We start from the raw sequence: 23,289 nt of genomic DNA, 5'->3' as shown, positions 1-23,289 counted from the left end.
TCATCCCTAATAAATTTATATAAAAATAACTAAATGAATAGATTAGATAGATAGATAGATAGATGATAGATAGATAGATAGATAGATAGATAGATAGATAGATATTTAAATAAATAAAGCAAGAGAAAAAACCAAATGGAAGTTACTTATCCAGCTATTTGTCCCCATTCTACAATTTATTCTCCTTGCTATGGAAGGATACATTTAAATCACCTATTCTGTGCTAACAATAAAATCAAATACAAACTCATTTTTACATAAAGAAAATTATTTGCTTTTATTTTAGAACTTTTTATTCTCATATAAAAAGCAAGTGAAAAATTTATTAACAAGATTTTCAAGAATACTAGAAAACCTTCCACTTAGAATTGAAATGCGAAGGAACAAGTATTCTAAAGTTTCCTGGATATTTTGTACTTTGTGTCTTTCTTACTCCAAAATATTTTTTTCTATTTCCATCTGTGGCTAGTCAGATGTTGAAACTATAGTAAAAAATTTTAGTATCATCATTTATTGTTCAATATCACTAAATATGCATCAGAGTATCTCTAGCTCTTCAGGTACAAGGTTTACTAAGAGAGCCTGAAATTCCAACCCTCATTCCCACTGGGTTCTAGCTTCAAATGTCCTAGCTCAAATGATTACAAGAATTTGCATAGGCTAAGAATGAAAAAGAGGTTAAAAAATAAGAGTAATAAAAAGAAGAAGAGCAAAATTAAAGAGTAAAAAACTAAAAGTAAAGCAACATCATCAGACTTGAGAGATATACCAGCTCCACTTGCTACTAAGACTGAGAAAATAATTATAATGAATTAGATTTGTTTGATGTTTTTATATGATTTGATAACATAAATTGTAGAGCATTTAATTAAAAATTAACTATTATGTTTATCTTATTTTTTTAATAGGTGGTGGTGGAAGTTAATAGTGAATTTCGAATCCAGGTAACATAAACCAATTTATTTTTTAAAAATTAAAACGAAGAAAATGGTTTGGAAGTAGCAACATATCCCCCCAATAAAAACTCATCCTTATAAGTAACATTTATGTTATGCTAAAATTAATAGATTACCAAAATTACCAATTATCCCAATTAAACATCCTTTGTTTCTGACATTACAATTACCCTCTCCTCCAAATTCTCAGTAGAAAATGAATTATGAATAAAAGTTAATAGGTACCATTACTTTACCCTGCCCATTCAAGGTAAGAGATTATAACACTAAAAATGGCACCATCAAGTGGCATTCAATCAGAAGACAAAAACGTGAATGGATCAAATTCGCTGCAGCCTGTCGTGAAGGTGAAGACAACTCAAAGAGGAACCCAATCGCCAAAGTAAGTATCAACCCAAAAGCATAAAGTTGAAAATCAAAATGAATGAAATTAAAGTTCCAAAAGAACTTGTCTTTTAAATATTTTATGAACAGATCTCACTGAGAAGTTATGATGCAGAACAGAACTATAGTCATTCAGATTATAAAAATGAAAGTCATTAAAAGGATAAATTAAGTAATTTAGGCACTCAGGTAAACAGTTAAACATTGACTCACCTCATTGGTGAAATTAATACATGACCATATGTTATCTCAAATTTTAAATTTTAAAAATATAGCGATTTAAATAATAAATTTAACACTCAGCACATTCACAGGAACTCTTTCAACATGTGCTCTTTCTGTCTCATAAACTATTATAACTGAATTCCTACTTTGGCCTTGTTTATGAACATTCACAATGTATCCTCTTTCATACTCTTTCCTTTCATTTTTCCTCATATTCCTTTGTGTACACACACACACACAAATGCACACACATATACTAAGGAACACATCCCCACACACAGACTCACTCATATACAAATATATGTGTATGTACAGACACACATGCAAACATAAACACACTTTCATACAGCTACACAGAGACAATCCCCATACGATATTTTATTTCAAATAAAGAGTCCTGGTTTCTATAACCATTTATTTGGGGTGCTCTTCTTACTTTTTTGCTAATACATCCTCACCATTTTCAGAATTAAGAGCTTCTACGCAGAGCCAGATAACTCTTGTTCCCTACATAAATCCACTTAAACCTTCTTCTAAAACCACAATTTTAAAAAATTCTGAATTGGAAGATCGATGTTATATGATGACAACATTGGCCAACTCTTTAAGAAGGCAAGGAGTTTCCTACTCTAGACCCAGTGCTAGCACAGAGCCTAAAAATAATATGATCGAATTGTAAATATTGATTGAATGAATGAATGAATGAATGATGATTGCATAGACTTAGATTTATTAGGGTGATATTTTACTTTTCTCCCATTTGGTAGAAACACAAATTGAATTTCTTTAATTCCATCATCAGTTACCATTGAAAATACTAGAGTTGTGAGTACTCCACTTACCTAGGAAAATAATTCTCTATTTCCAAAATTTCCCCCAAAATAATAGGGACAGAATATTCAACAATTCTCAAGAAAGACAGATGTTATATATCAAACACAGCAGACTTTATTTGTTTCCTGTAATATTTTCATTTGCGCTTTTTCTGCAGATTCATTCAGATTGTGCTGCAAACCAGCAAGTTACATATCGCATCTCTGGAGTAGGAATTGATCAACCACCTTATGGAATCTTCATTATTAATCAAAAAACTGGTGAAATTAATATAACATCTATAGTCGATCGAGAAGTCACTCCATTTTTCATTGTAAGTGGGTGCCATGTCAATATATATGTTCAGGCCTAAATTATTTTTGGCATATCTTAAGCTCAGATCATACTTGATTTGATGTCAAGAGACTCAATGTTATTTTTGGTTGTCTTTTAATTTGTGATCAGCCCATGACCCAAAAGACATACAGAGAAAATTGAGAGACGAGGCTTGTTTCACATGAGGGCCTTAGCAAAATGTTAATCCCTGGTCTGGTCCCAGTGGCAAACTAGAGTATTTGTTTGGAAGGACAAATAAATACTCAACTTTTACTTCTCTCTCTTTAATTCAGTTGAAAATGTTGGCTCCTTCTAACTCCAAAGCTAACCGATGATTTCATAGCTACTACAGGAGTCTTTTCTGAGTGAACATACTTTATTATAAATACACATTGCTCAAGCTAACCTGAGCACAGAACGTGCTGCGGAAAGACTTCAGTTCCACCTTAACTGAATCTTACTCTATTCTTTACAGTAGCTGTGACAAAGCTTACGTGTGCTCACTCTTCAAATCCTCTACTTCATATCCACTTTAAGCAGCTGACCTCGTGACCAACTTCATTAAAAACTCTGAGGCCCTCCATCACAAATTTGTACAATTAATCCTCTCTTCTTCAGCTCAGAAATATTTTACATTAAATCTAAAAACAAGATGAATTTTCTATTTCTTTTTTTTTTGCAGTTTATCTCGAGATTTCCATTATCTCATAATTACCTGGCTCTTCAAGAACCTTATTCTATCAGCTTTGTTTTTTCATGTCTCTTCTGTTTGCTCTGTTGGTTGCTTTCATCAGTCAACACTTATTAACACTTAAAATTAAAATTAAAAAATAGAGAAAACTTTCCTTGATCTTGTAACTTCTTCTTTTAAAACCTTTCCAATCCATATCCAAAAATATCTGCAAATAATAATTTATGCTTGCTGCTTTCATTCATACTATTTGTTTGTATTCCTCAAACTATTTTAATTCCTTAGTCTTTTCTATTCCTAATTTATATTCCTGCTTTATCTCCCACAATATTTTCCCCCAAACTCTCTAAATCAGCATGCTAGCCTATTAGCTTTTCTTGAAGCACAATTCATTTTTATATGAAATATACCAAACAGGTAAAATAGTATGTATTATACTTGTGAACAATAAATAATAATACAAACACTCATATAGCCACCACCCATCTTATGAATGCTAAATTTCTTTGAAGCCGCCGTGTGGTTTTCTCTTTCCACAGCCTCGACCACCCGCTGTGCTCATAGTACCTAATTTCAAACAATGTATTTTCATAGCTCCGTTTCCTCCTTCACATAAATCCCTTTGCTTGGAACACTCTGCCAATTCCAGCTCCGGCTGTATAAATTGTCTTTCAAGATCTATCCTAATCATTACATCTTCCTATGACATCATAATATTTTTTTTCATTCCTTTTGTAACTGATTGTTACTGTTTCTCAAATGGCATTTTGATTTGTGTTTGCCTTTCCTTATTGATTATAAGTGCTGCTTGTGCTTACACTCTAGTCGGAGATAAAGCCTTATTTTTCTTTTTGTTATCCACAGTGCCAAGTATAGTACCCAACAAAGTAAAAACTTAATATTTGTTGCACCGTATATTAATTATTCCTCTTTTCTCTCTTAGATCTATTGCCGGGCTCTGAATTCACAGGGCCAAGATTTAGAGAGGCCTCTTGAGCTCAGAGTCAGGGTTTTGGATATAAATGACAACCCTCCTGTATTTTCCATGTCTACTTTTCTAGGACAAATAGAAGAAAATTCTAATGCAAGTAAGTAATCAAATTTGTTAAGTAAACAAAAATATACTGGCCTCCAGATCCTTCTTAATAGCCAGGCAACTAGTGGCTAAACTATGTCAATGTACTATATCACAAATGTAAGAGATAATTATAGAAAAGCATGCAAAAGAGCAAGGGATGAGGAAGTCTCTATAATGGCTTTCCCTTCAACTGTGGAAGCAGCTTCGATCTATCATACACAAGGAGCAACTCCAAAGTAATGAGAAGAATTTTCTCATTAACTCACACACCAACTCCATAGTAGATTCTTAAGGAGGAATTCCAAAGAGACTTTGCACGGTGGTGGCAGGGGCACTGGGAGGAGAATTTAGCCTCCCAGAGTGAAGGCTTTGAAGGGCAATCTCATCCACTTCTATTCATATTGCTTTTTTTTTCCTTCTTCCTTTTTTTTTAAAAATTAATTAATTAATTGATTTTTAATTTTAACTACTTTAAAGTCACTCATAGAAATCACTTTCAGGCAATGTATTTTGTTGCCATAGTCTTCAAGAGCTTTCCTTGAGGGCAAATAAATGCAAAATAAGTATTGTTTCCCCTTCTTACACGTGATTTAATAAATATAGGTTTTGTTGGCTTTTTACTCAAGTCACTGATTTTATATATTTTAAATGTATACTAAACTTAATTCTGTTTGGTTCATATTCAAAGGTGATTGTCTCAAGTGGTGCTAGTAGAGTGACCCCAGAAAACCTATAACCGGATAGAGCATTTACCTGAAAGAGGTTCCACTATCTTAAAGTGCAATGGCCTCCTTATGGACTACTATAAATGGCAACATTTAAAATGCCAAATAGTCAGTCACTAGGAAGGGATAGTATATTAACTGCTTAGTATACCATTAAAGATTGTCCTAAATAAATTAAAATCATCAGAGATCATTTCTCAATTAAATTCAAAACTTCAACTTACCATAGTTACCTTTAACATTTAAGTGGTATAACTTCTTATAAATTAAAAAAAAATCCTTATATTTCACTTTTATTAATTAAAATACTATACCTATATTTCTAACTTTTAAAATATCATTCTAAAGTGTTTTTTGAAAAATTTCATACAATACGAAAAGAAAAAATAGAATAAAATTTGTTGGGGCTTTTACTCTGCAGAAGTAAGTACTATCATTAGTTATTTAGGTACATATGTTCTGTAAGAAAACAAACATAAATAAACATGTTTTTGGAAAGAAATGAGACCCTTTTCTACATACTAATCCACAATATGAACTTTTATTTAAATATATTTTTGACATATTTCCATATTAGGAAATAAGAGAATTCTTCATTTCTTTTAACAGTTGTACCAGATTCACTGTACAAGCATACCATAATTAATTAATTAATTGTCTATTTTTAAAATGATGCCGAAATGAATACAGAGAGAGAAGTAGAGAGCGAGAGAGAAGGGGAGATAGATGGGAGATACTCTGGTGCATTTGTGTTTATAAGACACAAATTGTGCTTAAAATAGTTTGTAGAGAAAAATTCTAGTTTATGAACACTGGCAGCTTTTCACATTCTTCACTGTCCTTCATCAAAACTACTTATGAGATTAATGGAAAAGATGAAGGATAAGACAAAGTATGTAGTTAAACAAGCATCTCTTTAACCTACTAGTTACCTAGACTTCACTAGGGATCATGCAAAACAGAACAATAATATATATTTATTGAATGTACATTATTCAGTAAGAACTCTTTATAATTTTCTCTCATTAAGCTGTTTACTTCTTTCATGAACTCACTGAGGATGGTACTAAAGCATCCCCATTTTCAAATGTGGAAACTGAGGCTGAGATCATACAGCTAGAAAGTGCTATAGTTGGGAAAGAGTTGATATGACCTTAATATCATTTCATTTCACTACAGCAGCCTTGAAAAAAGAAGAAATGGAAAGGCAGAATAAAACATTTCTTTGTTTTCTGTCTAGGTTCTTAGTAAAATGTGATCTTTTTGTCAATGCAAAGGTATAGAAAGGAGCTGAGATATTAATATATTGAAGAAATAGAGAGCAAAAATAGTAGAGTGCACATTATGTAGACCAATTAACCCTAACACCTTGTTGGAAAAGCAATATACTATAACATACAATAACAAAAATGCAAACTGTCCATTTGCAATCAATTTTCCTTGATTTCTAGATACACTGGTGATGAGACTCAATGCTACTGATGCAGATGAACCAAATAATTTGAACTCAAAGATAGCCTTCAAGATCATAAGCCAGGAACCTTCTGATTCACCCATGTTTATTATCAACAGATACACTGGAGAAATTCGAACAATGAATAATTTTCTAGACAGAGAGGTAATTTCTTTTTCGTTTAATGGGTTGTTAGTCTTATAAGAACTGATTCTAAAATTAGGACTATCTAAAGAAGAAAAAGAAAAAATATTTTTTAAAGTTTAATTACATAATCTTTTCACATAATGATGACATTAAAAACATCTTTAAAGTGAAAAAAAAATATAGGAATTCTTCAAATACATTTTATACTGTCATTTTTCATTTAATGTTACTTAGGATTTGCCTTAAATTAAGAAAACTATTCTGAGAGTACATAAAAATATGCACAAGGTAGAGGCAAAGCTCTATTTTTTTAAATGAGTTCTATAACAAAATAAATTAAGAAGCATTTGCTATCACAGCTTCCATCTTGGCGAGTCACAATGCATGTGAACATGGAAGAGGCTCCAAGAATTTTTACGGGCTAAGAAACTTGTTAATCTTTCCTTAACCCAGTATATCCTGAACTCATCTGACAACAGATATTCTTTTATTTTTCTTCCTGTGTCACCTCTACTGACAGCCCATTGATTACTTTGGGAAATGAATCACAGGATCAGAATGATAGAAATTAACAGCCTGATCAATCTTTTCAGTTACAAATAAGAAAATAATTATTGATTGTTACCAAATTAGAGTAAGCATTACATGATTTCTATCACATCATGTGGTCCCACAATTTAATTTAAAAGTATCAACTTTTCATTATTTTTTGATATTGATAGAATATAGCTGACCTGTATGTATTCTAGGGATATAAATGAGAAAGTTTTATTTTCTCATTGACACTCAATTAAATTTTATTTTAATCATTATAGTTATTTAAAAATGACAATCTCCCCGTTTTGACTCCTAGGTGTAGGATACATAAGATTATTTTTACACTCTTTAATGATCCAAATGTCATCTGTTTCTAGGTTACCTTTATCTTCCTTTTTATTTGTTTGAAAATTATCATCAGAAGAAATTGACTAGTTCTTTCTCAAACTTTCTTAAAGAACTCAGTGAAATTCTTTTAATGTCATAAGAGTCTTATGGTGAAAAGCTCTAAAAAGTAAAGGAACTATAGTCACTGGGAAGCACCGGAGCAAATATCCTTAACCTGGGGTTCATGGAAAGACCTCAAGATGTCTCTGACTATGAATTCTCTAAGATTATATCCCTGATTTTAAATGAAGATGCAAACATACATTTGTCTGGGAAAGAATTTATCCATTTATCAGCTTCTGAAAATTTAAGCATCATTGAGTAGAATTAAGAAGACAGATCATCAATAATTCCACTGCCACAACCTGCCACCCTCCAGAAATGCTATCTCTTTATTCTTCTTGCACACTTAGAGCTGATTACTTAAAGTATGAAATGTTCATGCCAAAAGTCCTAGTGAAACTTAATCTCTCTCCCCTGATCGTTTTGATCCACTCTATCCTTTATAAATGTTTTAAAATTCTGGGCATATAATAAGGAATGAAACCCAAACAGAATGCTGCTTCTTTTAAATGAGGCCAGATAAACATTTTAGGGACTAGAAGTGGCAACTTCCATATTGGTTCATGTACATTTGTGGATTTTCTGGGTTACCCCTATCGCCATCATAGATTTATGTCAATTTTGAGCCAATATTTTAAAAGAACTTTGCATGAGGCAGAATAAGGACTATCTGTGTCAACTGTGATATTATTTGTAATGTGTATTTTTAGCAATATAGCCAGTACTCTCTTGCTGTAAGAGGCTCAGACCGAGATGGCGGATCAGATGGTATGTCAGCAGAGTGTGAATGCAGCATTAAAATTCTCGATGTCAATGACAACATCCCATACATGGATCTGTCTTTAGTAAGTATTCGTCTTTGAAATTAATAACTAAATTCATCACATTCTAAAATTCATTTGAACAATTCTATTTCCAAATGCATATGTTATCTTTAGTCATATACAACTCAAATGTAGACATGTACTTTGCCTTGTGATTGTTTATATAATGCATAGGGGGAAAATATCTGAACAAAGAAAAGTGAGACTATGAACACAGATCCCTTTTCTAAGTAGTGAATAACTATAAACATTCAATATGAGTCTAGTATTGCTCTTCTCTCACTCACATGGTTTTTGTTTTTTCTTTTCCTTCTTGTTTCAGAAATCCCTAGACATTGATGAAAATGCTCTATATTCAGACTTGCTCCAGATTAGAGTAATTGATTTGGATGAGGAGTACTCAGCTAACTGGATGGCAGTCATTTTCTTTATCTCTGGAAATGAGGGAAATTGGTTCAACATACAAATGAATGAAAGAACAAATGTGGGGATTTTACAGGTTATTAAGGTATGATATAATTATACTAAATATTTTGTTTTCTTGGTCCTTTTCAAAATTTTAATCTTAAAATGATGTTAACATTTCACAAACTTGAGTGGATGGAAGAAAAAATTACTGTTTTAAAATAATACATATTATAGAGCTTTTCCATAGAGTTTTTCTGCTTATGTTATTTCATAAAAACAGACATTAATTTTAACTTGAAACTCTTTTCTATCAATACAGTACTCTCTCACAGATCATATGAATTCAAAGAATTTTTAAACATAAATCTTATTTTATGTTTACAACAAATTATTATTAATGTTCAAGGTCTTGTTTTAGATGTTTAAAGAGTATTTTTTTAAAACAGATTTATCATGGCCTGTAAAATACATATATTCAGGTCAATAGTATACACCAATTACTATACACTAAGAATATTCATCACATAAATCAAAAGTTCTTTATGCCTCCAGTGTGTTTTTACAAAATCAAAATTAAATTACTGTCATTGTAGCATTATCACGTTCCCATTTCACTGGTGGCTGCTGACCAAGGTTTATTATGAACATAAATCCACTAGAGATTTGATCCAAGTCTATAGAGTTCTCCTATGTCCTCCTTAAATTAATGATTCACCACATTTACCTGCAGTAGAATTTCCTCTAAGTTGTGAGGAGAAACAATGTCTGACTCCTAGGAAGCTGCTTGTGAAGGTTTCACCCTAACCTACAAAATACATCGAGTCTGTTTCTAAAATTCGCAATCGCTGCGAACTGATTATATATGATGCATGCAATATGTATTCTTCATAGTAAAATGTAATCCCTTTTTAACTATTTCCTTCCTTCAGACTAGCCCTAGGAAATAGACATCTAAGGAATTCTGTCCCCATAGAAATGAATGATCATTTGTCTCATACATCTTCATAGAGCTTCCTACAGCTTCTATTTACTGAGCCCATGTGCACATGCTTTAGTTTATTCCTCACAGCGTCCCTGAAGATTAGGTTATATGCCCATATTGCAGATAAATACACTGAGGTTCAGAGAGAGGATGTAACCTACTCAAGTTCTCATAGCTAGTAAGTAGAACAGCTGACATTCAAACCTACATTTTTTAGCTATTAAGTCCATATTTTTTCCACTAACACTACTTACAATTCTGTGCTGGGGAAACTGAATCCTCATCTATATCACCCTAAACTACTATATTATTTTAGAAAAGTAATCTATCTGTCCTCAATATCTCTATCTGTAAAACAAAAATGATGTTGATTTTTCCCCAGACAAGGTATCATATATTGATTTCTTTGCTATGATTTTATACATATATGATACATATATGTATGTTTGTATATAATGCATATGTATACATGATTTTATAGTCATTCTTGGAATTTCAAATAAAGCCAACATTAGAGCAAAGAATGAAAATTTTAGCTAAGTGGAGAATTCAATGTGCGAATCCATGGTCATCTAAATTATTGTCATGTAAAAATTTAGAAAAATTGTATTTGGTATTTATGGTCATGATGAATAGTTGTTTGTGGATTTTATGAGTAGATAGTGGCACTATCTTTTATAAAGAAATGACTACTTGATTATTTTATAAGATTAAATACTTTTCAGAATATGTTGAAGAAAATAAGGAATTTTTTATTATTTATATACTACATTCTAATAACTGACTTATTCAAAGAAGTCATATTTACATAAGTAAAATTTCTTCTAAATAGTTCTTCATGGATAAAACCAAATAACTGAACATACAATGTATCTGGACCATATTTTGTGTAAATAGAGCTACTCTCTAAGAAAAGTGAAATGATGGAAGCTAGCATAAACTATCTTTGTACTACAAAAAGCAAAGATTGACCATATATATTATTTTAAGTTTTTAATTTGGTGGATAATTAGAACACATGTCATACATTTTCAACTTTTTCAACAAAGTATCTAGGACAATTGCATTTTTTCTTGCTATATTTTTATGTGTTCATATTGAATTAAGTCTAAAGAAGGAATAGATTGTGTATTTATATTCAATTAAAGAAAGAGGCATAAGAATTTTTTTGCCTGTTATCAAAGAATTTCTCTTTTTTCTGGAATTTTTTTCTTCTTATAGTAAAACTATTTCATTCTATTTTCCAGCCCCTAGATTATGAAGCAGTGAAGAATCTGCAACTTAGTCTCGGTGTTAGAAATAAAGCTGAATTTCATCATTCAATTATGTCTCAATATAAACTCACAGCAACTGTAATCACCGTGAATGTGCAAAATATAATTGAAGGCCCAGTGTTCCGTCCAGGTTCAAAGACATTCGTAGTAAATAGTAATATGGGACAAAACTATAAAGTGGGAGACTTCATAGCCACCGATTTGGACACAGGTTTAGCTTCGACAAATGTTAGGTAAGACTGAAATTTTCTAACTATTTTTTGCCACATCTGATCTTTTCAGAAATTTTAACTATCTCAATTAAAATATTTTTCATTATTTGTGAAGCTATCATTTAATTATAAAAAGTACTAACTACTGAAATGTTAATTTATAGTGCTTAAGAAAATATAAAATTTGATGCAAGATGTAAGATATAAATGTAAAGATGTAAAATGTAAAAATATTGTGTCTTGAAAGTTTGACATTCCTGTGCTTCTATATTTTGTTGACCAATTAGCTGATTACCACATATCGAGGTTATTTACCCTGGAAGGTTTTATGAACTGATTTTCCCATTGCATATTTGCCCAGATTGAAATCATTAGATTTAGTTAGCTCATTTCAGTTATTTTCTTTCCTTAATCAGCACTTAGTATTGGCCAATAATAACTTTGGTATGAAAAACGAGTAATATTAAGAAAAGAAATATGCTATGTAGTTTTTTAAAACTCTGTGTATCCAGATATTTCTACTTAATTATAACAAATCTGTGTGTGTATGTGCGCATGTATCTTACACATGTGTTTGTGATCAAGAATAACACTGGGGGAAAGACCTTACAAATGAGTTCTGAAGGTTCTTTCTCTGTTTTCTTCTCACACTATATGAGTATTTCTGTTATAGCTCTTATCACACTGTACCATCATTTCTGATAAACTTTCTTGTACTCTGTAGATTGAGTTCACTAAGAACAGATCACCCCTGACCTGTTTCCTCTCAAAGTTCTATTCCCTGAGTTTAGCACAACGTGTGAGACAGAGAATTAACTAACCAGTATTTCTTTAACAAATTTAAACAGTAGTTCGGTCCACAGTCATGAAAATGGTATTTGCCTGATCTATCACTTTAGATTAACAAGAATGAAGATTAAAAATATAAAATATATCTCATCCATATTCTATACAGGCAACTAGAAAGTTAAAAATCAGTCTTTAGGCTCAGCAGCTTGTTACTATGTCTGGAATTACAAGCCAGAAATATTTATATTCAAATATACCATCTTAGAAAGAAAGAGAAAGAAAGCAAGAAAGCAAGATAGTAAGACAGCAAGACAGCAAGAAAGCAAGAAAGCAAACGAGTGATCGAGAAAGGAATGAAGGAAGGAAGGAAGGAAGGAAGGAAGGAAGGGAAGGAAGGAAGGTAGGAAAGAAGGAAGGGAGAAAGATATAAAAGAAGGAAGGAAGAAAGAGAAGGAAGATCTAAGTCAGAGATGAGAGAAGAGAATAAAAAATAGGACAGAAGCACAAGGCAAGAAAATGCATAGTTTCTAACTTAAAAGAAGTCCTTTAAAGTCATCGTGTATATAAAGAGGGGGAGTGGAATTAGGGAAGGGATGATGGCCAAGCTGATGAAGGAAAAGTTACTTCTTTGGTAAGAGAATAGTTTAGAATTAGGAGCAGCATAGGAAGTCTTAGGATCTGTGTCTTCCAAGATAGTTTTGATGCTACCAAAATCAAATGAAAATGAGACTGTAAGCATCTAAGGATTATTTGATATCCAAGTGGGCATAAGAGACATTCCACCAGAAATGGCTGCTCAGTAATTTTTTTATTTTTAATTTAAATTTTTGCCTAATTCTGAATGACTCAAACAGCTGGACTGCCCTGAAAAAAAAATGTCTCTAATAAATGAAAACTATATCCAGGGATTATAATGACTGACTGGAAACATATAGTTTACAAATAAAATCAATCTCTCTTTATCTCTCTCTTTCTCGATAGGTGACATTAACTTGTACTATTATCTTTCAAATACAGATATGAAATGGGAAGTAATCCAGCTGGCCTGCTTGCTATTGACTCAAAAACAGGCATAATTACTTTGAGAAATAGAGTTACCATGGAACAATATAATATGCTTAATGGAAAATACCAAGGAACAATTCTATCTATAGATGGTAAGAAGTCAATTGAATTTTTTAATCCTTCCAGATTAAAATATTAATCATTGTATTTTGAAGTAACATTTTTTCCAACAAAAGTAATCATATTAGACATTGTAGAACCAAGTCTTTAATGATATGAAAAGCAGCATAATTTAGTGGATAAGACCATGAGCTCTAGAGTGAGACTGGATTGATATCTTGTACCATCACTTTTCTAGATCTGGCATTGTAAAGAAGTATCTTAACCTGTTTATCTCTCAGTCTTCTCTCCTGTAAAATGAGACAATAACATTATGGATTTAGAAGTATTTAAAGAGTTATTACATAAAAGCATTTAGAAGAGTGCTGATAGTCAATAAATGTTAGTTCTTGGTGTCAATAATTAAAAATTTTAATTGTATGTACTGTAAAATTATTTTCAAATAGTTAAGCCAGAAGCCGAGCTAACTTAACTTTACATAATTTTTGGAAAGTTTATGTAAAACTTCCTATAAACAACTTGGAGGTAGCATATTTGAATTACTTTTAAAAACCAATAAAATTAAATAGGCTAATTCTACTGAGAAATAACTTGCTACTTTGCCTCCTCTTCCTCCCTTTTTATCTCTTCTTTTTCCATTTTTTTACCCTCTTTCAATTATCTTAAAAGGAGTTGACGATTTCCACTTGCCTTATAGATTTAAAAAAATAAAATAGCATGTCTTTAAAGTCATTCAACAATTCAGAATTTTTACTGAATTATCTGGTCTTTTTCATAACCAGTCAAAATAAATGGAGTTTCAAAACTGTATTACAAATAGAAATGTTGATTCCATCTATAGATAAAGCTTATTGATTCAGTGATAAAATTATCTTAAATATTTGCTCATTTATTCCTTTTCTTACATCCAATGTCAAGTTTAATTGGATATATGTAGGGAAAATTGGAACTTGGCTTACAAAATTGTTAAGCTTAGGGCAAATAGAGAGCATGCTTTTTGTCATAAAAAAAAATGCAGGTTTCTGGGCATAGATATTGCACACAATGATAATATAAAAATAACAACAAAACAATAACAATGGAATTACCATAACTGAGCTAAAAAGACATGGGCTTCATTATCATAGAAGGGATTTAAACTTCTCTCTGTTATGTACTTTCAGAAATATTTTCAATTATTTATTCAGAAACTATATATTGAATCCTAACCAAATCTCAGCCATTGTGCCAGTCTTAGGGTTACATCAATTAAAAAACTCTGACAACAGAGCTCACGTTTATATAATAGATATAACAATGATAACTTCACATAAAATTATTCCTGTACTTTCACCCAATTCCAATAATCTTAGGAAAAACTTTAAATATAGACGTCTGAATGCATATAGATGTTAATTATAGCATTATCTATAACAATTATATATTGAAAGTACTATCAATAATAGGTAACTGGGCAGGTAAACCATCATCTACTTGCTATGAAATTGTGTAGCCATCAAAGTCTATTTTAATGAAATGTTTTTTAAATATGGAAAAATTCTTATAATGCAAAGTAAAAAATATGAAATGGAATGAGCCATATGATCTATCAATGTAATTGAAATAATTTGTAAATTTTAAGCCTAAAGAAAGGACAACAAAATATCGACAGAGGTTGTCCTTGGGTAGTGCTTTTAAGAGTCTGTTTTTGTCTTTGTTTTATGTTTTGCTTTTCAATATAATTCTATACTTTTCAAATTATATATAATATCCAACTACTTATAATGTAAATAAATAATCTAATAGTGTTACTAGTAATAAGATTGATTATAATAATAATTCAAAAAGTTGTAGAGAAAATTATATGCTATGACACATGTAAAGTGCCATAGTAGGAACATAAATATTGTTACTTCTCTTCCCTTGCAGCTGGACAAAATGTTCTTAGATTTAGATTACCTGAGTTTATAGACAAGAGTAGTGAAGTGTATATATAATTTGAAAATAAATCACATTTTCTTTAAAAAAAAAAGATATGCTATAATGACTTTTGCAGCAAACTTAGCTTCATAAATATGAGTTGCATAATATTTTAAAGATTAAGTGTTCAAAATATCAAAAACAATCTACATGTCTCAAAAGCATTCAAGATAATAGAGAAAGGGGGAGGGGGAGGAATATGGAGATGTTGATCAAAAAGTCCAAAATTCCAATTACTAGATGAATACATTCTGGGGATCTAATGTAAAGCATTGTGATTATAGGTAACAATACTATACTATATACTTGAAAGTTGCTAAGTGAGTAGATAGTAAATGTCCTCAACACACACACAAAAAAAAATGCGATGGAAATGTTAACTAACACTGCGGTGGTAACCATATTGCAATATATAAATATATCGAATCTATACATTGTACATCTTAAATGTACATGATGTTACATATCAACAATAGCACCTCAATAAAGTTGGAGGGAAAAGGTACCAGAAAAAGGTTAACATCAAATTTTAAAAAAATTGCTTCGGTAATAACCACATATAAATAATTGCAGGTGAGCTATAGAAAAGAATAATGTTCCATCAACATTATTCTTATACTCTAGTAACCATTATGACCACCAAAGTCTAGCCAGAGCCTCAGAGTTATGACAGATTTCTAGCCTAATAGCACGTGTTGATGAAGAAACTTTCCTATACAGTGAATGCTAAACTTTGGAAATCTTATCTCTGATAGAGAAAAATATCTCACCAGGAACTTTCAGTAATGTGGCTTTTCTGCAGTGAGAAATTCCTAATTGTTGATTTTTGTATTCAAATCCTATGGAAAATAAGTATTGCAAACGTGATGAATAAATCCCTTTCAAGGTAACTTAGAGAATAGTTAGAGAAACTGTATATAAGATACAAATATAAGTAGCTTCCATTCATTTAAATAGCATATGAAATATGACTGACCTTGTTTATCAAAAGTGAATGACCACAGCATTATGTTTTTCTGGTTTTTTTTTTTAAGTACCTATGATCTTTTCTTAAGTTAAATAATTTTAGGTGACATTGGTTAATAGAGTCATATAGGTTCCAAGTGTGCAATTCAAAAATTACAACATATGTATATTGCATTGTGTCTTCACCCCCAGAGTTAAATTCCCTTCTATCACCATATATCTGACCCTCTTTACCCTTATTTACCCGCTCCCACTCCCCTTCCTTCTGGTAACCATTAAACAGTTGTCAGAGTCCATGAGCCTCTGTTTATCTGTGATGTTCATTTGTTGCTTTCAGTTTTATATCCCAAGTAAAAATCACATGGTTCTCAACTTTTTCTGTCTGACATATTTTGTTTACATGATAATCTCAAGATTCATCCGTGTTGTCGCAAATGGCAATATTTCATCTTTCTTGTGGCTAAGTAATATTCCATTGTATATATGTAACACATTATCTTTATTCACTATGGAAAACAGTATGGAGTTTCCTCAACAAATTAAGAATAGAATTACCATATGGCCCAGCAATCCGTCTTCTGAGTATTTGTCCCAAAAACATTTATTCATAAAGATATATGCTCCCAGATATTCACTGCAGCATTATTCATAATGGCGAAAACATGGTAACAACCCAAGTGTCCTTCAGTAGATGATAGAATAAAGCAATATGTTTTTAATATTGGTCTGAGCAACTTTTTTCATTTAAAAATATCTTTTTTAAATCAACTTTTGTATATACCATATTTTTGTTAAACTACTATAGAATATAGGATTATTTGATAGCTTTTAATGAGCCAATTTTGTTGCAAGGTAAGGACAGAAATATAGATTCAAATGTATTTCTTATTCAACTTTACTGAGGTATAATTTACATATAATAAATATATCTTTTTTAAGAGTACAGCTTGATGAATTTTGACAGATAGCAATATATATACACTGTCACAAACAAGGTCTAGATCATATTCATCATTTCAGAGTTCCCTTGTGCCCTTTTACAATCACCATTTCAGCCCCAGGCACCTGATGATCTAAATGTAGATGTACTTTGAAGTATCAAATGCACTCAAAATCAGTCTACTCTTTTGAAAAACTGGTTGGTTGGTTGGTTGGTTGGTTGGTTGGTTGGTTGGTTGGTTGGTTGTTTAGATGACACAAACAGTAAGTGGGGAGCAATTAAGTTGAAACAAATAACAAACGTCCCTATCCCTGTGTTTATTCAATGAGCACAATAACTTACTGAAGCTTTGAAGGACAAGGAGGAAGCAAATCTGGAATATATGCTTGTGAAACAAAAGTGTGTCACCTTTTTATTTATATGAAATTTCCCCCCACCTCCTATAGTGCCGGTTCCCTCTTTTATGAGTTATTTGAACTGTTCGTTGTGAGCTTGGGTATATGCTGCTTTATCACTGAGAGATTTTTGTAGAAATAATTCACCAGCCTGCTTAAGATCTGTTGATTTTGTCAGCCCATTAAAGGAAAAGAATAAGCATAACTGAAGAATAAAGACAGTAGAACAATGACAAAAACATCTAGCTCTGATATATGGAGAAGTATGCAAAAAATAGTCTAGAAATGGTTCCACTGTGGCTTATAACACACAACTGGCCAATACATAATGTGGCATTTACTGTTTATGCTTCTCAACAAATGAGACAATTTTTCAGGAGCGCTAATAGTCATAATGATTTGATTTAAAAACTAAGCTTAGACAAGGGATGATTTGGGAAGTTAATGGATGGGAGTAAAGAAATTGAAATAAGTATTGATGCAAAAAGAAAATAGTTTTGTATTGTCTAACAATTATTACAGTAAACGTATAAATATTTCTTCCATTTTGAATCTTGTTACAGATGCTCTTCAAAGAACTTGTACTGGTACAATTGTTATTGACCTCGACGGTTCTGGCTGGGTCACTGAAACTAATACGAAAGATAACACTAGTGGAGGTGTAACTGATGGTACTCCAAAAGATGTTAATACTAATGGTGTTGACGTTACTACCACCGGCGAGTATGTAATTCCAGGAGATACTACCAATTTTCAGCGTAATCCCTTCGATAACGTACATTTTGGTCCTGCTGGCATTGGGCTACTCATCATGGGATTCTTGGTCCTAGGATGTAAGTACTTTAACATTCCTATTTATATGTGCCACCCAAAAAAAATATGGAGAGGAGATAAGTTTTCTGATTTTTTGATAAACTATGTTTGACAAATTCTTATTTTGCACAATTATCAAGATATCTCTATGTTTGGTGCTGGTGCTGGATTTCTAAGATAAAAAATCAAATATTTGGCAATGGAAGATAAAAAAAAAACTTTTTTGTATTTAATCTTGTAATGGGAAAGTCCCATAAGAGGTAGGTTCAAATTGTTATTTGAATGAAGACAAAAAAACACAATTGATTGAAACAGTCAGAAAACCTTATATAAAGAAACTAAACTCTGAGTTGGGTTTTAACTGATAAATAGGAGCTAGACTGATGGACAAGGAAAAGGGAACCCAATACAAGAAGAAAATATGTATGTGCAAACCCCCAAAAGAATGAAAGGGCAAGTTATTGAATTTAAAGGACTCCAGTGAGGAAGAAATACAGGACGTGCAAAACTGCATGGTGAGAGCTGAAGCTAGAAAGACAGGCAGGGCCAGACCATGAAGGGATTTCAAGACTGCATAGCCTCCTCCTCCCTCCTTCTCGTCGTCATCGTCATTGTCATCGTCCTCCTCCCCTCTCCTCCTCCTCCTCCTCCTCCTCCTCCTCCTCCTCCACCTTCTCCTCCTCCGACTGTATAGCCTAATGAAAAGAATAGTCAAATAGACTCAGGGTTAGACTTCAGCGGCTAAATGTAATTGTCTGAGTCTGTCAAAGGTTAGCTAACTTTGCTGAGCCTTGCTTTTGTCATCTGTGAAATAATAAAAGTTACCTCACAACATTGCTTCGATAATGAAAAAGGAGTACCACACACGGAAGCATTTAGGGACAGACCACACTTTATGGTCACTAAAGTAGACCTAGTCAAGTATCTAGCCATGAGGATATAATATCCAATGGATTCTCTAGGTGGTCTTTAACATCGTTTTGGGTAATGATAGAAATTAGAGTGAATGTGAGCTAGATGCTAGTCTCTGAAGAATGAAGAGCTCTGAAGTAAGTAGGTTGATATCTGCAAATTATAATTAAATTAATGTAAACATTACCATTTTCAAGTAGAGTCATCAAATCTCAGTGTCAGAAGATACTGCAGACATTATCTAATTAAAACATACACACACAAAGTATGAAATCAGAGCACCTACATATGAAATATTTTTCTACCTCCATTTCTCTTCAAACATGAATAGCCATAAAATAGGTAGTTCTCACTAAATTCATTATTAAACTGGATTTTCTCTGATTTTTAAATAACCTTAACCCTTTTGAATTTTTTGATTAATTGAATTCATCTAAACCACAAAGAGTTTGGACATGCTGATAGCGCAACTTAAAGTTGAGGCTCTTTTTCTATAGTTTAAAATAAATTTCAAAAAACAAGAAATTTCTATGTTAAGTAATAGGATTTCATTCTTATTGGCTTATAATAAATTGAAATAATGACCATGAAAACCTCTATGAAAGGAAAAATAAGGTTAAAAAAAACATTCTTATCAAAATGAACCAAGGCAAGAAAAATGCTAACAAATTTGCAGAATATAACATAAAACATATATGAGAAGAGATAATTCTCTCATTCATGTTTTGGGACATATTAATTATCAACCAACATTTTAAAACGTAAAAATTACATATTTTTCAAAGTAAATCAATTACCCAAGGGGTGATTATCTCTATTCGGAGTAATATGTATTAAAAAAACTTTGAGGTTTTTTTTTTCAATATTGGTGACTACCCTTGAGTAGTGTAGTTAATAAAAGATTTATAAATTATATATGGGCTTTAAAATCAAGTAACCCTAGAGTCAAAGCTAATCTCAGCCTGGCGTATTTTCTAGAAAGCAAAACACATGGATTATTTTCCTTCTCTCCTTCCTTCTTCCCCCTCACCCTTATTATTATACTTACTACATTCCTTCTTTCCCACTGTGCTTCCTTCTTTTTTCTTTCCTGCCTTCCTTATACATTTTTTTAAAAAAATACACATCCTTTCCCTCATCCATCCATTTATTCCAAATTATTTATCAAAATCATTTTATGTAAAGGCTCTGGGCTATATACTTATACAGATGAATAAGGAAAATTTAACTATGAATAGAAAAAGACATTGTTAAGCAGTGTAAAGTTCTCTGTGCAAGAGTAATTTCAAGAAAAGATAGCCGTGTAGGAGAAAATAGTAGCCTTATAGAGGATAATTGCTTGAAGCATGAATAAGATGTTACTGTTGAAATAAAAAGACAGGCATATGTGAAAGGAAAAAACTAAAGATAAGGAGGAGGGAACACAATAAATTGAACATGTTGACTGGCCTCTCCAGCTTTCCTTCTTCTCTCTTTTGCTATTTTCCTGAGTAATGCTAAGGAAAAGACTCATCTGTTTCAACAGTATAATACTATTTTTAACCCTAATATGCTGTAACAAATTTAAATTAATCACAATCTGGTATACAAGGCTCACATTGATATTGGTATCTTACCATTATTCAGTTTGTTTTCTGAAACTTTTATAATTTTAGAATCAAATGGACTTATATTAGGAATTCAAATTTAATCACATAAAAGCAAATTTTTTTAATATGGCCTGCTGCTAATTTCATTATTTTTATCCTTTTTACCATAAGTGGTCCCATTTTTGCTGATCTGTTGTGATTGTGGAGGTGCCCCTGGTGGTGGAGCCGGCTTTGAGCCTGTTCCCGAATGTAACGATGGAGTAATTCACTCATACGCAATGGAAGGACCACAACCTCCCCCTGGGGTAAGTGCTGATCTGTAAGAAATGGCCTTTGGCAGTCACCTAAACTCAGTCTTATGTACATGAAACAAGATGTCCATGATCACTCCCAGTCTATGCTGTTCTTTGTTCTGGAATAGCCAATGGGGAAAATGAAGAGAAATCAGAGGTACATCTAAATTAGATGGAAGTAACCAGGGAAGGCTTTCTGAATGAGGTTCCAATTTTAAATGGATTTCAATAGTTTCCTAAGTAATATTCTTTCAGAAAATCTGAGGTAATTTGAGAGGATACCCAATGTATAACTATTTAGAAAAAAGAGTCATTACAAATGAGGAAATGTTGTTTCTTGTCTTTTAGAATTTGGCCAACCTCTGTATACCACAAATATCCAATAATGTAAATGTAATTGAAGGCATTGACACCTCAGGTACGAAAAAAACATTTTTTTTTTTTAAATTTTAACAGCTCAAATGACTAAGAAAGAATTTTGTTCTCTTTGCATTCCTACTTTCTCAATTGTCTTATTTATCTTTAAAATTGGTTCTTTTATTCCTTTTTAAATGACTGATTTGAAAATGAAATGGTAAGGAAAACCCTACAGTAATTATTATTCTCATATGTTAAGTTTTTAAAATCTCCCTCAATCATCTGAGAGTACTTAGGAGATGACCTGATTAGGACATCTATAAACAGGAGAGAATAACTGAATTGTAACTACGAGTCAATTTTGGTCATGGTTTTTTTGTCAAATAGAGCAAATGCTATTTACCAAAAAAAAAAAAAAAAAAAAATACTAATTAGAATTAAAGTACAACCTGATTAAAATAGATCTGTGCTCATTTATTAAGACTAGAATCTAACTCTACAATTAATGAATGATTGAAAATCACTCTGACTTCAGAAGTTACTATCATGACAAAATTATAAACTGCATTCTCAGCATCAGCTTAAATGTTGAACTAAAAAGATTTATCCAGTTACTTAAATTGAAAGTGAGTGGATGAAACACTATCAAAATCTTTCAAAGCTCTCAGCTGAGGTTGTACACATGTGGTAGTTTCTCCTTGCACGCCAGTAAGACTGTTAATACAACTTACCTTAAAACAGGAGTTTAGACCAGTTCACAGGCAGAAACCTAGGAACAATTAGAATTTCACAGTAAGTGGATAATTATCACTCTAATAAAAAGAAAAATTAATTTTTTTAAAAAAAACTCATATATTTGAAAATAGTTGTATCATCTTTCCTTTTTTCAAGGGAAATAAATATTATTAATTCTCTTATTTTTCTTTGTCTTTTTCAAACTTATAATCATGACTTTTCTACTTTGAACACTTTAAAATATAAGAGTCATAGGAAGGTTTATAGCTTGTAGAACTGGACCTTATTCAAAACACTGGACACACTAGTCTTTAAACCTATTTCTCCTGATGTTTTCATTTTTGTTAATGACACTAACATCCCCTCACCCCAAAAGCAGTTGACTCGTATATCTCCCTGTTCATTGACATCCAATCAGTTCTCAAGACTTGTCAAGTCCACCAGGATTTATTTATGCATTTATTTCCTCATTAAGTCAACAAACATTTGCACAAACTTTGAACACAGCACACTGAGAGGCAGCAAAGTAATAGAAGTATGAAAAACACGCTGTCCCTAAAATCAAGACCTTTAAAATATTAAAGCATGGGACACAGACCCCACTGTCAACACTTCCCCTGTCTATGGCAATTTCCTAGCCCAGGTCATCGTTTTATCTCACCTTCCTAGACTATTGTAACAGGCTTCTAATTACCCGTCACACCCAAGCACAAATGCAAGATTAACTACACAAATCTTTACCCTCGCAATAACCACACCTTCTTCTCCAAAAGCCATTGTTCTTGGACCTTCTACTGGAGGCCCTGTGCTTCTGATATAGTAGGGTATTTTTATACTATTTAACTTTTAGAATTTAGGTTATTTTCCTCAAATTTTCATCAATTTAAAATCAAAATCTCTAAAGCATTGGTTTTTATAACC

At 31.9% G+C, this 23,289-nt stretch overlaps 1 protein-coding gene across 1 annotated transcript in view; it reads left to right on the top strand.

Annotated features, from left to right (window-relative positions):
• DSG1 (desmoglein 1) overlaps nt 1–23,289 on the top strand; it is a 35,400-nt gene that overhangs the window by 8,326 nt on the left and 3,785 nt on the right. Inside the window, exons 2-14 of the mRNA XM_039846726.1 lie at nt 909–944; nt 1,207–1,338; nt 2,557–2,712; nt 4,349–4,493; nt 6,660–6,826; nt 8,506–8,650; nt 8,952–9,127; nt 11,257–11,516; nt 13,302–13,441; nt 18,233–18,502; nt 21,155–21,288; nt 21,625–21,694; nt 23,142–23,173. Coding sequence (XP_039702660.1) covers nt 909–944; nt 1,207–1,338; nt 2,557–2,712; nt 4,349–4,493; nt 6,660–6,826; nt 8,506–8,650; nt 8,952–9,127; nt 11,257–11,516; nt 13,302–13,441; nt 18,233–18,502; nt 21,155–21,288; nt 21,625–21,694; nt 23,142–23,173 — 1,863 coding nt within the window. The remainder of the gene's footprint in view (nt 1–908; nt 945–1,206; nt 1,339–2,556; nt 2,713–4,348; nt 4,494–6,659; nt 6,827–8,505; nt 8,651–8,951; nt 9,128–11,256; nt 11,517–13,301; nt 13,442–18,232; nt 18,503–21,154; nt 21,289–21,624; nt 21,695–23,141; nt 23,174–23,289) is intronic.

This window comes from Pteropus medius, unplaced genomic scaffold, assembly GCF_902729225.1.
Source record: "Pteropus medius unplaced genomic scaffold, Ma_sr-lr_union100, whole genome shotgun sequence".
NCBI lineage: Eukaryota > Metazoa > Chordata > Mammalia > Chiroptera > Pteropodidae > Pteropus > Pteropus medius.
Note: the sequence above shows the minus strand (reverse complement) of the source record. Positions and strands in the feature narration are given on the sequence as shown.